A 19,056-nucleotide genomic window follows, 5' to 3' on the forward strand; every position below is an offset into this window, starting at 1 on the left:
TGCTGTGCACAATTTCCTCCCTCGAAGGCGGCGGATGGTCTGCCAGAATACTTTGTTTGCATTTGCATAGGATGAATCTAATCTTTCTCCAAAGGATTCCCAAGCCTTCTGCTTTGCTGTCTTTACTGCCTTAGCAGCAGCTTTTCGTGCCTCAGCATACTGCAAACGCATCTCAGGTGACCTGACTCTAAGCCATGTTAGGTAGGACTCCTTTATTGCCCGGATAGTTTTTTGGACTTCTTGGTTCCACCAAGGTGTCCTTTTCTCACTGCCCTTTGCCATGCTGAGCCGCTTTCTGCCACACCACGAGAGTGCAGAGGCAGTGACAGCTGTTCTGAACAGCTTCCATTCCTCCTCAACATCTGCAGTATGTTTGGGAATCTCTTTGAACCTGGAGGAAATGTCATCTGCAAAATTCTTCCTCACAGCCTCATTTTCCAATGTCTCCCATTTCATGCGGTATAGCTGCTTAGGCCTACCAGTGTTGATGGTAGCATCTGGTTTCTGAAGCCAAAGAGTGCACACAACAAGATGGTGGTCAGTTGACAATTCTGCCCCTCTTCTCACACGAACATCCAACACTGAGGAAAATAGGTCTGCTGAGACTATAAAGAAGTCAATCAGAGACCTTTGTTCTAGTGTATCCCTGTACCAGGTATACTTATGGACTTCTCGGTACTGGAAAAAGGTATTCATTATGGACAAGCTATTAGTATAGCAGAAGTCCAATAATTTCAACCCATTCGCGTTAAGGTCAGGGGCACCGTTCCTCCCAACCACACCCCTCCATGTCTGGTCATCTGTTCCAACATGTGCATTGAAGTCACCCATTAGCAGGACTGATTCCATGTCTGCCACCCTGTCAAAAGCAGCATCCACTTCCTCTAGGAAGGCAGAGTATTCTGACTCCAGATTAGGTGCATAGGCTTGCACCACAGCCAAATCATGGTTTTTCATCTGAAGCCTTAATACACATACTCGTCCCGCCAATGGAATTCACTCAGCAACACAGTCTGACAGCTGGGGGCTTGTGAATATCCCCATCCCCATCCCCACACCCGCCTGAGCAGTCATTGTCGGGCTCACACCAGAGTAGTAGAGCTTCCACCCCTTATCCAGGTTGACAGTTCCAGAGCCTCTCCTCTTGGTTGAAGAAAGCCCGACTAAGTCTAGCCGGTAGCGCTTGGCTTCCTCAACCAGTTCCAACTCCTTCCCTGTCAGAGAGAAGATGTTCCAGTTGCTACAGCCATAGTCTGGTGCCATTGTCGTGCCATTTCCGTCCTTTTGCAGAACCATTTCTTTGCGCTGCCCCCTAAACACCTCCCCAAATGGGTAGTGGGCCCATTGATGAAGTTTCCTCTAGCAGAGTGCTGAGGAGTGGTGTCTAAGGGAGACTGTAACATATTTTTCAAACGGCTCCCTCTGACTAAAACCCGAATGCGTCCCTTGGTAACCCGCGCGACGGACAATGCATTTTAGTGAAGATGGTACATTAAATATGGAAATAGACAATAGAATCAACAAAGCTGGTATAGTAGTAAGTCAATTGAATAAATTCATATGGAATAAGAGAGAAATTAGTTGGAATACTAAATTAGCTGTATACAAGACAGTGTTCAAACCAGTTTTAACTTATGGATCTGAGAGCTGGGTCAAAAGTAAAACACTTGACCAAAGACTAGAGACTGCAGATATGAGAGTCCTGAGAAAGATTAGAGGCGTGAACAGATGGCATCAATGGCAATAATATTAAAAATGAGGATATTAGGAAAGAACTTGACATTGTCAGCATCGACGAATGCGTTAGCAGAGCTAATCTCAGGTGGTATGGTCACTTAAACAGAATGGGCGAGGAAAGATTAGCAAAACAAGTGTTCTCTGCCAGGTTGGCGCGAAAACGACCCAGAGGAAGACCAAGATATAGATGGATTGATACGGTACAGTGTGCCTTAGACGATAGAAATATAAGATGTGATAATGATAATATTGGAGTCTTGACAAGTAATAGACTGATTTGGAGGAAAATTGTAGATAGGAAGTTAGTAATTATGTAAATTTTTCATGTAGTACTATCATATCCTGTACACCCCTTGAGGGTACATGTCAGGAATTTGATGACTTCTCTCTTTAGTATTTTAGGATCTCTTTCTTCTGTTGAGATTTCATTTTGCTCTTCCAATTCAATTTTTGTTGGTGTTTCATTTTTTGCGTAAAGTTCTTCGATGTATTCCTTCCATCTTTCACCCTGTATTTCAATATCATAAATCAGTTTTCCTTGCTTATCTTCTAATGGCAGATTTCTTATGCTTTATTTAATATTTGTAATTTCTTTTGCTTTTTCAAACATTTTATCATATCGCCCCCTTTTTCCATTTCTTCAATTTCTTTGTTCTGTTTTCAACCATTCCTCTCTTGCTTTATCTGTTTCTCTTTTCAGTTCATTATTTAATACTTTGTATTTTCTTCTTTCCTCTTCAGTGTTTACATTTTTCTATCTTCTTTCTTCCATTTTTCTTATCATTTCATTTGTAATCCATGGCTTTTTAATTCTTTTTCCCTTCCACAAAACCTATCTCTTCAGCAGCTGCTTCATATATCAAGTTTTTCAGTTGATTCCATTTTGCTTAACATCATTTTGCTTAACATGAAACTATGTTGAAACAACATAGTTTCTTCAGATATATTCTCTTTGTTCCTTATTTTATTTTCCAGTTCTTCTCTGAATTTCCTACCTGCATCTCCTTTGAGTTTTTCTAGGTTCCACCTTTTCTTGCTTTTACCTTTGTTTATTTTCTTATATCGTATTCTTAATTCCATAACAATGCTATATCTACTGCTCCCTTAATTATGACACTCCATCTGTGAGTGCACTTTGATTTATCCTTGAAACTTGATTTTCTGCAGCATGAACAGTTAGTCATCTTAACTCTTGGAGTACTTATAATAAATTTAGTTTAATCCTTTATCCAAGTGTGAGCAAACAAAGTTTGCACCTGAAAGTATCTTCAGGACTGGGGTAAGGTGGTACAACACCAGGGCACTCCTTGCAAAGGTGGAGCAAGCTACCAACACTCCTATCTCAGTATCTCCCATAATGCAAAACACATCTCCTTGCGGATATGTCTAATGTTATGCATTAAGGGAAGGGCCACAACCCAGACTAGTTTCGACCTTTATTGAGGTCTCTTCAGTGGGAGCCAGGCCCAAGTGGAGATACCAGGCAGAAGCAATGGCAGGTCATCTCTACCTATAGGAGTTGCCAAATGGTGTGCCACCCTTTTTTAATAAATTACTCTGGATTTAGAGAATTTTGTAAATTTAATTGTCCACTACTTCAACTAGCTCCCATTTTCCACTTCTACTGACCAAGCTGGAAGAGAAGCTTGATTACTAATTCTAATAATCAACAACATAAAGCAAATTGTTCATCTACCACCTAGAATGCCAGATTCCACATCATTACTAGTTAAGAAACACTTTAGGTGTTTCTTAACTAGTTCTCCTTCCGGGTACACTGTGGAGGTCATCTCTCCTTTCAGTAAATCAGGTACTCTGATTTTGGTGAAGCAGGCCTCTCAGATCATGCTCTTAACACCTACACCAAATTGATTGGAAAAGTACTTGTTCCTTACATCATACAAAAACTTGGTATGAACTGAAATTTAAAGATGCCTGTGAAATTTTGATTAACTGACCTAATCTTAATAATAATTGTTATTATTAAGATTATATATTTGGTAGCCAATAAAAGCAATTTTTCAGCTTTTATTGGCTACCATCCATACTGGTTTGTTCTAATTTATATGTATAGTTATATAAGTAAAAATTTCTTTGTGTGAACATGTTTCTCTCTAGCTTAATTTAATTTACTTTTGTAACCCGACAGATAATAACCATAATAACAGGACTAGCTTTGATGTAAGGTGTTTTTTTTCTCCCCCACCAGAGGTCAAGCCAGTAGTTTTAATGGTTGATTAAATCAATGTAACTTCATCATACCATGTAGATTGTAGTACAGCTTGTTTCTTTGTATATATGTGTATACTCCAGATGATAACCTTAATGTGAAGGTTGAAACAACATTGAGTGTTTATTTTTGGTTTATATTAAACTGAAGTTTTACTCTAACACGGTGGTTGTTTCTATAATTTTTGAAAATGTAGGCCTGAAATTAATCATTGACGGTCTAGTTAACATAGAAACAGAAGAGAGGAAGTTGTTCCTACTAGGCTCTGGATAGGCTACAGTCATCTTACACATTCTTATTTACTGAGGACTGATGACCCATTTATGTGTGAAAAATGTGACACGCATCGTACCATTTGCCAGCACTTGAGAGAAATGAAATTTTTACCTATCTAGTTGAGTCATATATGCTCAATCAGATGTTATCAGAGAAATTGCATGATGTTTTTAACTTTTTTACAAAAAATTAATTTATACAAACACATTTAATTATAAATTTTATTTATGTGTAGATACTGCATTGCTTAACTTAATTTTTGTACATGCAGATTTTTTTTACTAATTTCTCTCTTTCTGACTATTTATTAATACCTTGTGTAATGTGCCATAACCTTTGCTATGGCACAGTATGAGCTTTATTGTCTTGAGCTAATAAACCATAAACCAACCAACCAGTTATAATTGAATCCTTTCCCTTAATCATTCTGAACCTTGTCCTATGGCGTTACAACAACTAAGTGGAATAACTTAAACCTTTTCCTGTCAAACCATCCAGAATAGATGGGGTCCCTGAAATTCATAAACCTAATATCTACAAACTGGTCAAACATTTATCCAAATCACTCACCTCCCTCACAGGCAACTCTCCAGCTTTTATAGAAAAATTCATTGTACTTTAAAACTTTAATAAAATAATTTAATCTTGACAGATTCAGACATCATGGTGATCCTTGACATTACTTTTTTGTTCACCAGTGTACCTTTGGCAGAGACTCTTGACCTTATTAAACCACATTTCCCCCTTGATATAATTTCAAATTCAGCACTTATTAATTTTCATGGAAAGAAAAATATATAAAACAGCTGAATGGGACTGCAGTGGTCCCTCCACTAGCCAGTTTCTATATATGAAATATTTTGAAAAACAACACTCAACATATCCAAAAAATAAACTGAACTGTAGATCAGTATTTCTGAAATGGTGTCCTGCAAGAAAGACAGAGGTGTGCAGCCAGATTTTGATAGTGAAAAATATTTTGTCCAAAATTACAGTACACTTTTGCTTATTTATACAATTATATTTGTATAAAAACTTTTGCCAGCTTAATATTTATATAATGCTGGTTTATTTTGCTGCAAATGCTAAACTGAAGTGCCACCAATTGACCACCAGTAAAATGAAAGTGATTATGTTAACATCTACCATGGACTGTTTGGATTAGCATGATTGGTTATGGTTCTGTGGCATGAGAGTGGCCTAATCTAGAATCATATATGATTAATACAAATGGTGTAAAATTTAAAATCTCGCAAGTTTTTCATTTTTATTATGTCTTACTATAAAAATATATATTGTAACAGAATTTGAATATAGTCAATGTGATGTAAACTGTGAAATACTATAAATTTGCCATTAATTACATGACAGTTCAGCATTCAGAACTTGACATTTTTTCAGCCTGTGACATTGCCAAGTGTGCCACAGTCTGAAAAAGTTGTATATAAAGAAGGCAACAATTATCTCTTCTTTCTAAATATGCTAGTGACAAGACTGCCTAATGGCTCATTATTTACAGAAAACCCACACATACAGAAAGGTACTTGCATAAGAAATTACATCACCACCATCACCCATACCAACAGTAATAACATCCTCAAAATACTTACTCACCATGCCAGGGCTATTTGATCAAATGACGCAGCTCTTAAAACTGAGCTCAGGGACCCTCGTAACACCTTTTTAGCCAATGGCTACAGCCCATGTAAAAATAGATAAAACAATAACTGTCCCATCCCATCCCATTCTTCCTGCAATGAGATTGGAATTGTTTTGCTGTGATCCAGTATATTGGATCACAGCAAAGTATAGCAGTCATTTATGAATGTATGAGGAGCCCACTCATTGAGTTCTAACTAGTCTTTCCTGTCATTCTTGAGAGAAAAGCTTGCCAGGCAAGAATGTGGCAGGATAGTAATAAAAAAACCAAGAGGAAGGAAGACCAGGATTGAGAGGGATTGTTGCAGCTGAAATTCCTTAGAAAACTGTCATCTAAGATATGACATTATTAGACACACATATTCATATACTCCCTTTTTACATCTATGCTGGTTTAAGTTTGAGTGGTTATTTAAAGAGAGTGCTGAACCATTTTTACACTACTCAAACTTGAATCAGAATGAGACTGTCTATTTGCCAAGATTTGGGAGAGAGTCATCCTCATAGATGGCAAGCAATAGTGTGTCTCCCCTCCCCAACCTTTTTTTTTTTTTAATGTAGTTCTGTGTCATTTAGTTAATTTTCTAAATTTTGTTAATTTTTATATTTCAAATCATTTTAGTTTTTGCTTTAATTGTAATCTCATTTTATTTTGTAACCACCCATATAGTGCTATTCTGGTACTTGGCTCAGCTCTGTAAATAAGATTAATGTTCTTTGCTCTAGCTTCATCTTGTTATCATGCTGATATACTGAGGACGGTCCGTTAGTGTCTGGCTGAAATATTTGCAATAATGGAAATTGTTATTTATTCTTGTGGATAGATCCTTGTGCCTAATAATCATTACTGTTACAAGCACCGTCAGAAAAATAAATAAATAATAATAAATAAATAAATTTAAAAAAATGACATTATTAGAGTTCTAACAACATGCCTAATTTGGAGGCAAATTGTTGTTAGGAGGTTAGTAATAGTGAAAATTCAATAATATAATATTATAGCATCCTGTTCATCCTTGATGGTATTATATACCAGGTATTTGATTATGATAATTTATATGTAAAATAAAATTTTTGTTACTTCATCATATTCTTGACACATACCCTCAAGGGGTGTATAGGATATGATAGTACTACATGAAAAATTTACATCATTACTAACTTCCTATCAACAATTTTCATCCAAATCAATCTGCTATCTGTCAAGACTCCAATATTATGAGATCTTATATTTCTGTCTTCTAAGGCACTTTTTACTGTATCAACCCACCTATATCTTGGTGTTTTTATTATTATTATGTGACACCTCCAGGGAGTCCAAGGACTCATTGAAGGAGAGTGTGCCAACATCATCGAACGATTGTTCCCCTTCCAACTACTAACTACGCTCAAACTTGCTTAACTTTTTGCGTGAGCCATTAGTAGCAGAGGCTCTACCAATCGACCAACCTTTGCTTCCTCTCCCATTCTATTTAAGTGCCCATACCACCTGAGATTAGCTCTGCTAACACATTCCTTGATGCTAACAATGTCAAGTTCTTTACTAATCCCCTCATTTTTATTATGATATTGCTATTGATGTCATCTGTCCACGCCCCTAATGCATATCTGTGGTTTCTAGTCTTTGGTCAAGTGTTTTATTTCTAACCAGCTCTCAGATCCATAAGTTAAAATTGGTTTGAACACTGTTTTGTATACAACTAATTTAGTGTGTTGACTAATTTATCTCTTATTCCATATAAATTTATTCATTTGACTTCCTACCATACTGGCTTGGAAGTCAACTGAATAAATGTATTTGGAATAAGAGAGAAATTAGTCAACATGCTAAATTGGAATTTCTTTTAGTATTATCCTAGCTGCTGTAATAGCTAAATCACTATATTTTATTGTTAAATATTTTGCTTCTGATTTTATAAAATGCCCCTTACTTTTAGCAACTCAGAAATGATGCCTAGAAATTTGCATTTCATTCAAGCAGGGTAACACTGTTTTTCCTGTAGTTGAAATAAATTATGATTGCTATAATTATGTAATTAAAGGTTGATCATCAAGATCAAGATTACCAAAGAGTACTTCCTAACCCTGAAAGAAATATTCACTATGGCAGTGATAATGGCAGTGAACAAGATGATCCTGAGCAATCAGAGTTATTATCTGAAATGACAGAGCCATCTCATATTAGTCAGTCTTTTGGTCGGCACCAGTCAAATGCAGCAAGTGATTTACATAGATCAAGGTATCATTTGATGTATTTCTCAAATTTCTACTTGTATATGTAAATCCCTATATTTAAATTAATAGTATGCTTTTTATATAAAAATTTCTGAAAATATTTCATGCAGCACCTAAAGTTAAAATAGAGAAGTGTGATTTACTATGCTTATAAAATGGAAAGGAGCTGCCCTTAAGTGTCATATTAATCTTTTATTGACTAATTATCATTAATTGAAATTTTAAATGTATTAGAGTGCAAATTTGAACATACCTCACAATATCTTGGAGGTAGGGACAGTTCAGTACATAAATACAATAGGCCCTTAATTTATGACTGCTCACTTTATGAGTGGTAAACATTTTCTATTATGATTGTCACATTCTGTGATAAATGCCTGACCACAGAAGCAATGCACTTGGAATGTATATTCTTCTAGCTAAGATTGCTGACTGATTGTGATCACAGTGCACAATCAAAAATAAAACATTTTAATCAGTATGAATGATTTCTAATAACTGAATCAAAACAACTTATTTTTTATTCATGGTTGAATTTTATGTAACAAAATGTTGTGCATATATTGGCATTTTCACTGAGTCAGTGTATGCAGAGGGAAACTTACAGTTTCAGCAAACTGTAGGTTTCCCTCTATTGTAATTTGCATGCTCTTCATTTATTGTCAGTTTAGTTTAAATTATTTACAGTTTGGAAGAAAATTGTTGATAGGAGATTAGTAATAATGTAAACTTAATCATGCAGTATTGTCATAGTATTTTACACACCCACTGAGCGATGTATATCAATTGATAATGATGATAATAATGATGGCTATTTATAGTCCAGTGTATATTTATGCCTTCAAAAATGTCTGGAAAGTAAAGAAGTGAATTTGAGATTATAGCCAACAGATATCAACAAAATCCTTAGTGAAGAATAAAATAGATTGAACTTGTTCCTGTGTATTTAGGCACACTTTATAGTGAAGATGGCAAATTAAATTTGGAAATAGTAGAATTAGCAAAGCTGGTTTGGTAGGAAGTCAACTGAATAAATTTATATGGAATAAGAAAGAGATTAGTCAAAACACCAAACTGGCTATATACACAGTACAGTGTTCAAACCAATTTTAACTTCTGGATCTGAGAGCTGGGTTAAAAATAAAACTCTTGATGAAAGACTAGAGACCACAGATATGCAAGTCCTGAGAAAGATTAGGGGGGGGGGGGGGAGACTGAACAGATGGCATCAATAGCAGTATCAAATAAAAACAAGGATATTAGAAAAGAACTTGACATTGTTAGCATTCAGGAATGTGTTAGCAGAGCTAATCTCAGATGGTATGGCCACTAAACAGAATGGGATAGGAAAGATTAGCTACACAAATGTTCTTTGGTGGGATGGTAGGAAAAAGACCCAGAGGAAGACCAAGATGTAGGTGGATTGATACAGTAAAAAGTGCCTTAGAAAACAAAAATATAAGCTCTGATAATATTGGAATGTTAACAGATAAGAAGCTGATCGAAGAAAATTGATTGTTAATAGGAAGGTTGTAATGATGTAACTTTTCATATAGTACTATCATAAGATCTTGTACATCCCCTGAGGGGATATATCAGAAATTTGATGATGATGAATTTGCTCCAAGTTTCACTTGTCACATTCTGTGATAAGCACCATTTGAAAGAATATGCAAAAAGTTTATATTACTGTATAGACTTCAGAATGTAGTTCAAGAATGTAATCCCACTTCATTGCACTGAGTCTGTGGGAAATTAGAACTTAATTTATGATGGCCTGTTTAGCTACAGTTTCTCAGGTACTGATTAGGTGTCGTAAAAGTTGGTCTACTGTACCAAGTTTAAAATTGCAATGAAAAGTAGTATCAGATTGGAGAAAATGTGGTAGATTAGAAACTAATAAGTGTTCATGGAAATTTGAAATAGTCTGACAAATAAAAGACAACGAATAAAAAAAAAATATGAATTATGAAACTATGACAATTCAAAGGTTTGATAGGAAGAAAAATGTAATAGCCTATGAGTAGATTTTATTGCAGTTTAATTTTAGTATTTAATATTTAAATACTAAAAATGTAATATACACATCACACAAGCCAGGATTATGAATTTGGGACATGCTGGCGTCCATAACAGAAGGTAAAAACTTATGAGTTTTCATGGTTCATGAAATTGAATATGTTAAGTGAAGATTGGTTTGCTTTGAAAGTAAGGGTGAGGAATTTATCTTATTTAATTGCCATGAGGATGAGATTAGAGAGGATCTTACATGTTTATCATGTATTAATTGGTTAAGGCAAGACATTCTGAGTGATAAATTTGCTTTTGTTCATTGGAAATCAATAATGGTGACCTTATCAATTTCAGGAATATGTTTTGATTATATAGCATGTATTGATATTTCAATGGTGAAATTTTTGTTAATATTATTAGCATGCTTTTGTGTTTGGGGTTATGATGTTGGTAGTCAGGATATTACAAACGAAGTAATGTTTACTTAAGCTTGACTGCTTGACTTTAAAGAACAAATGGTAGATTCAGTGTAGGAAGTTGATAAATTTGTAAACCTTGGTATATCATAGTACCATGTTCAGATGATGTTTTAAGGGTTTTATGTTTTTATATGTTTCGTAGTTTATTACTAGTGATGAAGACAGTTTTGTAATTGAAATATTTGTTTTGGATATATTGTTTTCGAAAGATGGCATATTTTTTTGTAGAATGGATATCATGGATATCTGAACTCTGCAAACCACCTCAGTAAGGAAGGTCAATTTCCCTTGAAAACAAGATTATATCCTTCAGGATAATCTTCCTCCTAAAGACACTTCAGACCAATCATACTTAAGTAACTATCTTCGATTACATCATGAAATCAACCACCAGAGGAGACTCACACTTTCCACAATCCTCCAAATGGCCAGTTCTGCACCGTCAACTCCTAAACTACCTCATTTTTACAGAGATTCTCTACAGCGGTGGAAAAATACAGAAGTTCATCACACACACACTGACATAATCAAAAGAGTGAGCTGTACTTACAGAACCAGTATTTTCGAACAGATACATAACAAGTCTCACAACTGGCCAGCCCTTTCTTTTCCCTACATGGAACTGGGCAGGAATAAGAATCATAGGGGACTTCCTGACCCAGACCCTAAAGTGGAAAACATTTACATGTCTACCAATGAGAAATCAAAAAACTGAAAAGCAATATCAACAGATGCAAGCTGCTATTATAAAAGCCTATCCAGATATCGCTACAGCTCGGTGAATCTGTATTCCTTCTAGAAACTGCTTGGAGATGATCTTTTATGATCTTGAAGCCTCACTGCCAATTCTTCCCTCCAACTACAAAAAAAATACCACCTCCTCATGTCAGTGCCTCCAACTTCACCTTCGTATTTTCATCTTTAACCATCTCATCTACAAGGCTGCACATGCCACCCAGTTTTCAGTGGGATCTTCCATATATAAATCGAGAGGTGCCAAACCAGATTCTGACATACAGTGGAGGCTTTGGTATAACATCTTGCCAACTCCTAAGCTCTACAAATTTCAACTTAGAGAAACGGATTTGTATCTATTCTGCAAAGTTTTAGGTACCTTGGAACACATATCTAACCTGTCCCACAAACAAAGCGATGATCTCCTATTCCCTGAATACTGCCTCTAGTACCTGTAACTATGCACACACCCAAGAAGACTACTGGAATTTAGTCCATACAAAAGAAAACAGACACAGAATATACAATTTCCTCTTCATCTGTGCTAAGGCCGTCATCTACAGCTTCTACCTAAAGCACAAGAAACAACCACCACTCATCCATCACCGAATTGGCACAAACCCTCATGCATAGCCTATGTCAGAAACTACAAAGCAGGCATTACTACAAAGAAACAAGAACTGTTGCGAAATTCACAGGGGAGTGGAATCCAACTAGTACCCTGTTCTGGATTGCCGACGACAATACACTTCATCTGAAAGATAACTAAGAGTGAAACTGAACTGTAATGTTGATTCATTTATTGTATTTTCTATTGTATATCCAAAAGGAAAAATCTTTCTTTCTCTGTAATATATATACAGTGGTACCTTGAGATACGAGTTTAATTCATTCCATGACCAAGCTCGTAAGTCAAAATGCTCGTATCTCAAATCAGTTTTCTCCATTGAAATTAATTAAAATGAGATTAATTCGTACCAGCCCCCAAAAAACCACTCCAATTTTTTTATAATAATGTATTTATAATACATTATTATAAAAAAGCAGAGCCGATTAGCATATGGTATTAATTTTTTCTTTCACTTCACTTTTGCTTAACTTAATTTTCTTCTTCGCTAGTTATTTCTTTTTTGCCACGCTTTCATCACTTACATCCGCAGGGCGCTTCAATAGAAACCTTTCCAAGGAGCTTTGTTTCTTCCTCCCTTTTAGAATGTTTCTGAAATGAGTTAGGCAAGTATCATTAAATAGCGCCGCTGCACGACCAGTTGCAACTTTTTCAGGGTGTTTCTTTTCAATAAAGTCCGAAACTTTTTCCCACGTTGCCAACACTTTCTTTATCTCACTTGAAGAGATAACCTCCTCTGCCTCTGCGGTTGTACCAATTTCCTGCAGAACCTCCGTATGTTGCTGCGTGTGTAGTTCCGTCAACTCCTCTGTCGTCAGTTCCTCGGAATGTGCAGTGTCTGGATTTTCTCTACTTCCTTCTCATCACGAAAAAACCCTGGCACCCATAACTGGGCACAGTACTTCAGATGGGGTCTTATCAAGGCTCAATACAGGAACAATAACTTGTTTGTCTCTGCATGTTAAAGTATTTTTCAGAAGCCAAGTGATTTGATGAGCTGATTTAGCCACTTTTGCAATGTGCCCCCTAAACTTCAATTCCCTATCCACCAACACTCCCAAATCCCTGGCCTCATTAATCTCCTGAAGTAAGGTTCCACCAATGCGATATACTGCTGCTATTCTTTTCACCCCAAAATGTATAACCTTACACTTTACTACATTTTGCTACATTAAATTGACATCCACTTTTCCTAGCCCAGTCCTCCAAACTATCCAAATAAACCTGCAAAATTTTGACATCCTGTGCACTCACAATTGCTCTACCCAACTTTGCATCATCAGCAAACAAGTGAACACTTCCTCTCAGATCCTTTCTTATATCGTTGATGAACAAATTGAAATGTAGTGGTCCAAGAACAGAGCCCTGCGGCACACCACTAGTCACAAGCCGTCTTTTAGACTCAACTCCTGAATAAACCACTCTCTGGTATCTCTCCATCAACCACCCTCCTATCCATCTCACCAGCCCTATATCCATGCCTATCTGCTCCAGTTTACTGATTAGGGTTCCATGTGGTATCCTGTCAAAGGCCTTGGCAAGGTCCAGTAGAATCACTGTAAACCCATTACCCTTAACAAGTTCAGCCGTCACTTTGTTATACAACGTGAGCAAGTTACTGAGGCATGATCTACCCTTCACAAAACCATGTTGTCCCCCATACAATATCCCATTTTCATCTATCCAATCCTGTATTCTTTTCTTGACTAATTTCTCTAAGACCTTGACAACGATTCCTGATATGCTAATCGGTCGGTAATTTATAACAGCAGTCTTGGAACCACCTTTATCCAGTGGAACTATTTCCTCTCTTTCCACCCCCCCCTCGGGACTAACCCAGACCCGAGACTCAAATTAAACAAAATGGTCAAGGGTACTGATAATTCTTTAGCCCCTTCTCGTACGACATGAGCTGGTATACCATCCAATCCCACAGATGTATTGACATTGAGGTTATACATTAGACTACTCACCTCCACTTTATTCACCACAATTCCCATATAATCTACTGGTTCATTCATTTCTGCAATGTCAACACCTGGATGATATATTCTTGCAAAGTGCTCACTCAGTAACTCAACTATATCAACTGATTCAGTTACCTCACTACCATTGGCATTCTTTAAAATCATTCTGCCATATACATTTTTCCTTTTACTTGCAACATATCGAAAAAACTGTTTAGGATTCTCTTTAGCCTGCATGGCCAATGTTCTTTCGTAATCCTTTTTTGCTTTTCTTACCACACTCGTTACCCTTCTGGTCTGTGCTTTATACTGTTCATGTGCCTGCTGGTCACCTTTCTCCCTAAATTCCCTTCATAGTTGTTTCTTTTTTTGCAGCTCAAGTTAATGGTGTTATTCATCCATTTAACCCCTACTTGATTTATTATTCGGACCCTAAGTATACAGTCAGCCATTGCTTCATGCAAACACTATCAACTTCTAGTCCTTGCTGTTGTACTGAACCAATCAAACTCCTAAGCTTGTCATACTTTCCAGCCCAATAATTCCACATGTACCCTGTCTTAATTGTAAATTCCACACCTTTAGCCACCTCCCAAGTCAAGTCCCTATGATCACTCTCACCAATTGGTGGCAATGTGGTCATATTTGTTATAGCCAAATCCTCAGATGTAATTACAAAGTCAAGCACTCTCTGATCCCTAGTATTTTCCATTACATGGTGTTGCAGTTAGTTATCCCTTAATAACCGCATAAAATCCAGTTCTTTCCTCCGGTGTGTCCTCTCCTCACTCCGATCAATGCGACCATAGTTGAAATCTCCCATAATAATTACCCTCCTTCCACTCATTTCTTCTATTTGCTTGTGCATACTGTCTCCACCATCTTTTCCATCACCTGGTCTATCGCGGCACCCAATTTTATATTTTGTTCTGCTAGCCACAATCTCACATCAAATGGCCTCAGATGTGCTCTTTTCTCTATCCTGCAATTCAGCTTCTATTCTCCTTGGCTGTAGCTAAGTAAAGCTATCATCAGTAATATTCCTCCCCCCATTTTATTCTACCTGTCATTCCTGAACACAGTATACCCATCACATACAATCCTGCTAGCTATATCATCTACAGTCAGCCATGATTCATTAATGCCAATAACCTGTGGTCTGGAAGTGCCAACCATGGTCAAAAACTATTCCGTCTTGTTCCTAATACTCCTAGCATTAGTGTACATGAATTTAAGACCCCCCCCCCCATTAGCCCCATCCCTACCTGGATGCCTTATATTAACTATCCCATTCTGATTTGTTGTCCTTATTCGCTCGGGCATATTATAATTATTCATACATTCAACTGCCTCCCTAAAGTCTGTATATCTACTTCCCCCCCTTTAATAAATCTAGTTTCCCTGATTTTGCACATCCACTACATTCAGCAACACTTTTTCAAGTCTCCTTACACCATATCCATTCAAATGCAAGCCATCCATCTTATATAGATCATTTCGTCCATCGAACTCATTCCACACGTCCACAAATTCCACACCACTCGTCATACATAACCCACGCATAAAGTCATTTGCAATTTTCGCCCTCCTCTTAAACACTTTACTGTCATACCGCGGCAAAAGACTAATCATCCTAACTCTCTCACTCTTTTCTTTTGCTACCTCAAACACGACAGAAATGCTTCTGCGGTGAGGTAAACATGTGAACTGAACGATGCGCAAGACTGTACAATGGGAAGAGCTGTACAATGGGAAGAAAATCAGGCAAGACAATGGTTTAACTTAACAAAGAAGAACATTTAATGGTGAAATTCAAGAATTACATAGTTAAGAACTTTTTCTAGCATGATTTAACTATACAAATGATTGAGAATTCTCAGCTTAATATACTAATTCTTCCACAGTACGCATGGGATTAAATTAAAGCTAATAACTCTTTTAGATCACACAGCTTCTGACATATTTCTTCCCTTAATGGAACTTATACATGTCAAGACAAAATATATCAATACTAATATCACACAGGCCTTCTAAAAGCAACTAAGAATCTTTCTAATTCCCAATATATAAAATCTAAAATTCTTTCAATGATAAGGCGTCCACGAACACAACAAATGAGAAGATAAGAGATGAGAAATAAGAGAGCTCCATAGGCAGCACAACTGTTTTTATATTGCGCGCTCTGTTATTTTTTTCTACATTACTGTCCTTGATACACTGCGCATGGCAATTCATTTCTCTTTGACAGCTAGCGCCAAAACGTACTCTGGCGGTACATTTTGGATAACTTCGCACTTTACTCTGCCCGATACACGTGCATAGCTTCAGACTATCTCCTTCTTAAGCTGATTATTTCACTTGCTTGCGTGCACAATAATTTATACAGAATTCACAATTATATACTAAGAAATTTACAAAATATATCTTATAATTAAGTGACTTGACAATTCTATGTACAGTTTAGGAAATACATTGGTAAGTAAACATCTTCATAATTATTCTGATAAACAAATGTGGCTATGGGAATGTCAATTCATGTTAAATCCTGAATGAAACACTAATGGGTTATATTTCCTTTCATTCAGAATTTAACAATACATATATATATATATAAAGCAAAGTTCATTTTCAGTGTTCGCTTATAACTCGAACTAATTGACCGATTTTGATGATTTCTTCACCAATAGGGTTTTTCATCCTGCATACAGACAAATTGGCCCTTCAGAACATGCAATTTACAGACAAAAAATACTAGCTGTTGTGGTGGTTGGTAGATGGCGCTAATGTGGATACTTGGTAGTAGAGGTTCGGTGTAGTGTTCGAGACTGAGAGTTGTACAGTAGGTGTCCTCTTGCGATGAGTCTTCGGACTCCTTGGAGGTTTCAAATAATAATAATAGATAAGAGGATGTTCCAAAGATGGTTAATGTACATTTTCATCGATGTACACCTCCAGATTATGGAGTAGTGATTACTTTTTTTTTATAACCTTCCTCCACAGCCCATACTGTGGCTTAATATCATTTGTGTCAATTTTTTAGATATTGTTAAATTCTGTTGTTAGATATTGTTATTCTCTGATTGTTTGGGATGAATATACAATGCCCCATAAAACATCTGTTGAAGTGTCGATAGAACACTGAGGGATATCAGATCAGATGATCAAAGAATGGATGGAATAACTGTTTTATTTGCTGGTGATTTTTGACAAACACTGCCTATCGTATCCCATGGAACCAGGGTGGACGAAGTGAATGCCTGCCTTAAGAAATTGTCACTATGGCATGATATAGAGAAATTTTCTCTCAAAACCATTCAAACATTTTTGCATTCGAACTGTTAAAATTTCTAATAAAAGTTCGCTTTGCAATTGATTAATAAAGCCCAAGGATAGGTTCTTAGATATGTAGGTTAGATTTAAGAGGTGAATGTTTCGACCAGGGAAGTTATATATAGCATGTTCTCAAGTTGGTCCTAAGAATTCGATTATTTTTGTCGCGTATGATGAAACTTCTAATGTTGTTTACAAAGAAGTGTTATATAATGCTCACAATTCTACACTATAATGAAAGCAACAGCACCAAATACTCGAGTAAATACCTGAAGTGAACCACTGGCAGTATAAGTTCACCTTGGCGATCCAGGAGAACTCAGTTAGTAAATCCATAAATTAAAAAAAAAATTATGGATTAATGTTTATTTTCATTATTAACACCAGACCGCCATGGAGTCAAAAGACTCATTGCGGGAGGCAAACACTGTCTCACACACAAATTCCATCAGATCATGCTTTAAACTCATTCAATGTATCTGCATTCACCACAATATCAGGCAAAGCATTCCATTTGCCAACCACTCTCTATGCGAACAAACTCTTTATGTCCTTTATATACAGCTTCCAGGTATGCCCCTTGTTTTTGCCCCTTCTCCCACTCTATGAAAAATTTCTTCTACATTAACCTAGTAACAACCTTTAACCAACTTAAATGTCTCACTCATATTCCTTCTCTTCCTCCTCTTCACAAGGCTTTGCAAACTGCATTCTCTCAATCTGTCCTCTCATTCCAAAAACCAGTTACAACCTTAGTCTTCTGAGTACAACCTCCCATTCTTTAAGAAACAAATCAATAGGCTAAAATTTCTCCTTAATCACTTGCCTACACATGGCACTGTAGTGTTATAGGTCTTGTAACTTTTTATACATGGGGTCATCATTAAGATAAAAAAAATAAATAAAGCGAGTGCCCATTTTGCTAAAAGCTTTCAACTTGGATGCAACATAGTGCTCTACACTGGAAGAACCTCAGCTGTGTCGAGGAGGAGGTACTAGAACTGTTACGTAAACTGAACATGAATTTGGCAATAGGGATTGATGAAATGGCAGCACAGAGACTAAAAGTGTTCTGCTGAATTGACTGTTCTTTTGACTTTTGCTGCATAATTTGAGTCTCAGCACAGGAAAGATTCTACAGGGATGGTAAGAATGGATGATAATCCCATTGCACAAGGGTTGTGCAAAGACAGATGTGTCTAACTATTGACCTATCAGTATCTCTAAGGTAAGATAGTGGCAATGCCACTATTTTACATTCCTTCCTTCCATTCCTTGGGTACCTTTCCTGTAGCCAGCATTTCATCGGAGCTGTCAGTTCTTTAGCACATTCTTTCAAAACCCATGGCGGAATTCCATCGAGTCCCACAGCTTTATTGACATCTAGAGTACTCAGTATTTAGAACACAAGCTCCTCTTGCACCTCTAAACCTTGAACCTGCCCTATTCCTCTTGTATTAAAACTTACTTCTCCAGGATGAAATAATCCTAAAGTGTTCATTGAACAACTCCACTATGTCCTCTGCATCAGTCACTCTATTTCTATTTTTATACAGCAAGTCATTCTTCCACAATCATTTCTCCTCTTACTGGTCACATAGTTAAAAAATTCCTTAGAATTTTCTTTGCATCTTAGGGCCAATCTCTTCTCATATTCCAGTTTTACCTTCCTTACCATACCAGTCACTCTCCTGGCCTGAGTTTATATTCATGCATCTGCTCTGCACCCCCTTTCCTTATATCTCTTCCATAACCTCTTTGTTACCA

General features: G+C 36.7%; 1 protein-coding gene across 3 annotated transcripts in view; it reads left to right on the forward strand.

The window, feature by feature from the left end:
• The window catches only part of LOC150107066 (epidermal growth factor receptor kinase substrate 8-like), a 379,016-nt gene that overhangs the window by 255,815 nt on the left and 104,145 nt on the right, over positions 1 to 19,056 (forward strand). For all 3 annotated transcript variants that reach the window (XM_090393423.1, XM_090393421.1, XM_090393422.1), the window contains exon 14: positions 7,945 to 8,141. In XM_090393423.1, coding sequence (XP_090249549.1) covers positions 7,945 to 8,141 — 197 coding nt within the window. The remainder of the gene's footprint in view (positions 1 to 7,944; positions 8,142 to 19,056) is intronic.

This window comes from Typopeltis vanoorti, chromosome 5 (assembly GCF_054136105.1).
Source record: "Typopeltis vanoorti isolate ZY-2024b chromosome 5, IOZ_Tvanoo_1.0, whole genome shotgun sequence".
Taxonomy (NCBI): Eukaryota; Metazoa; Arthropoda; class Arachnida; order Uropygi; family Thelyphonidae; genus Typopeltis; species Typopeltis vanoorti.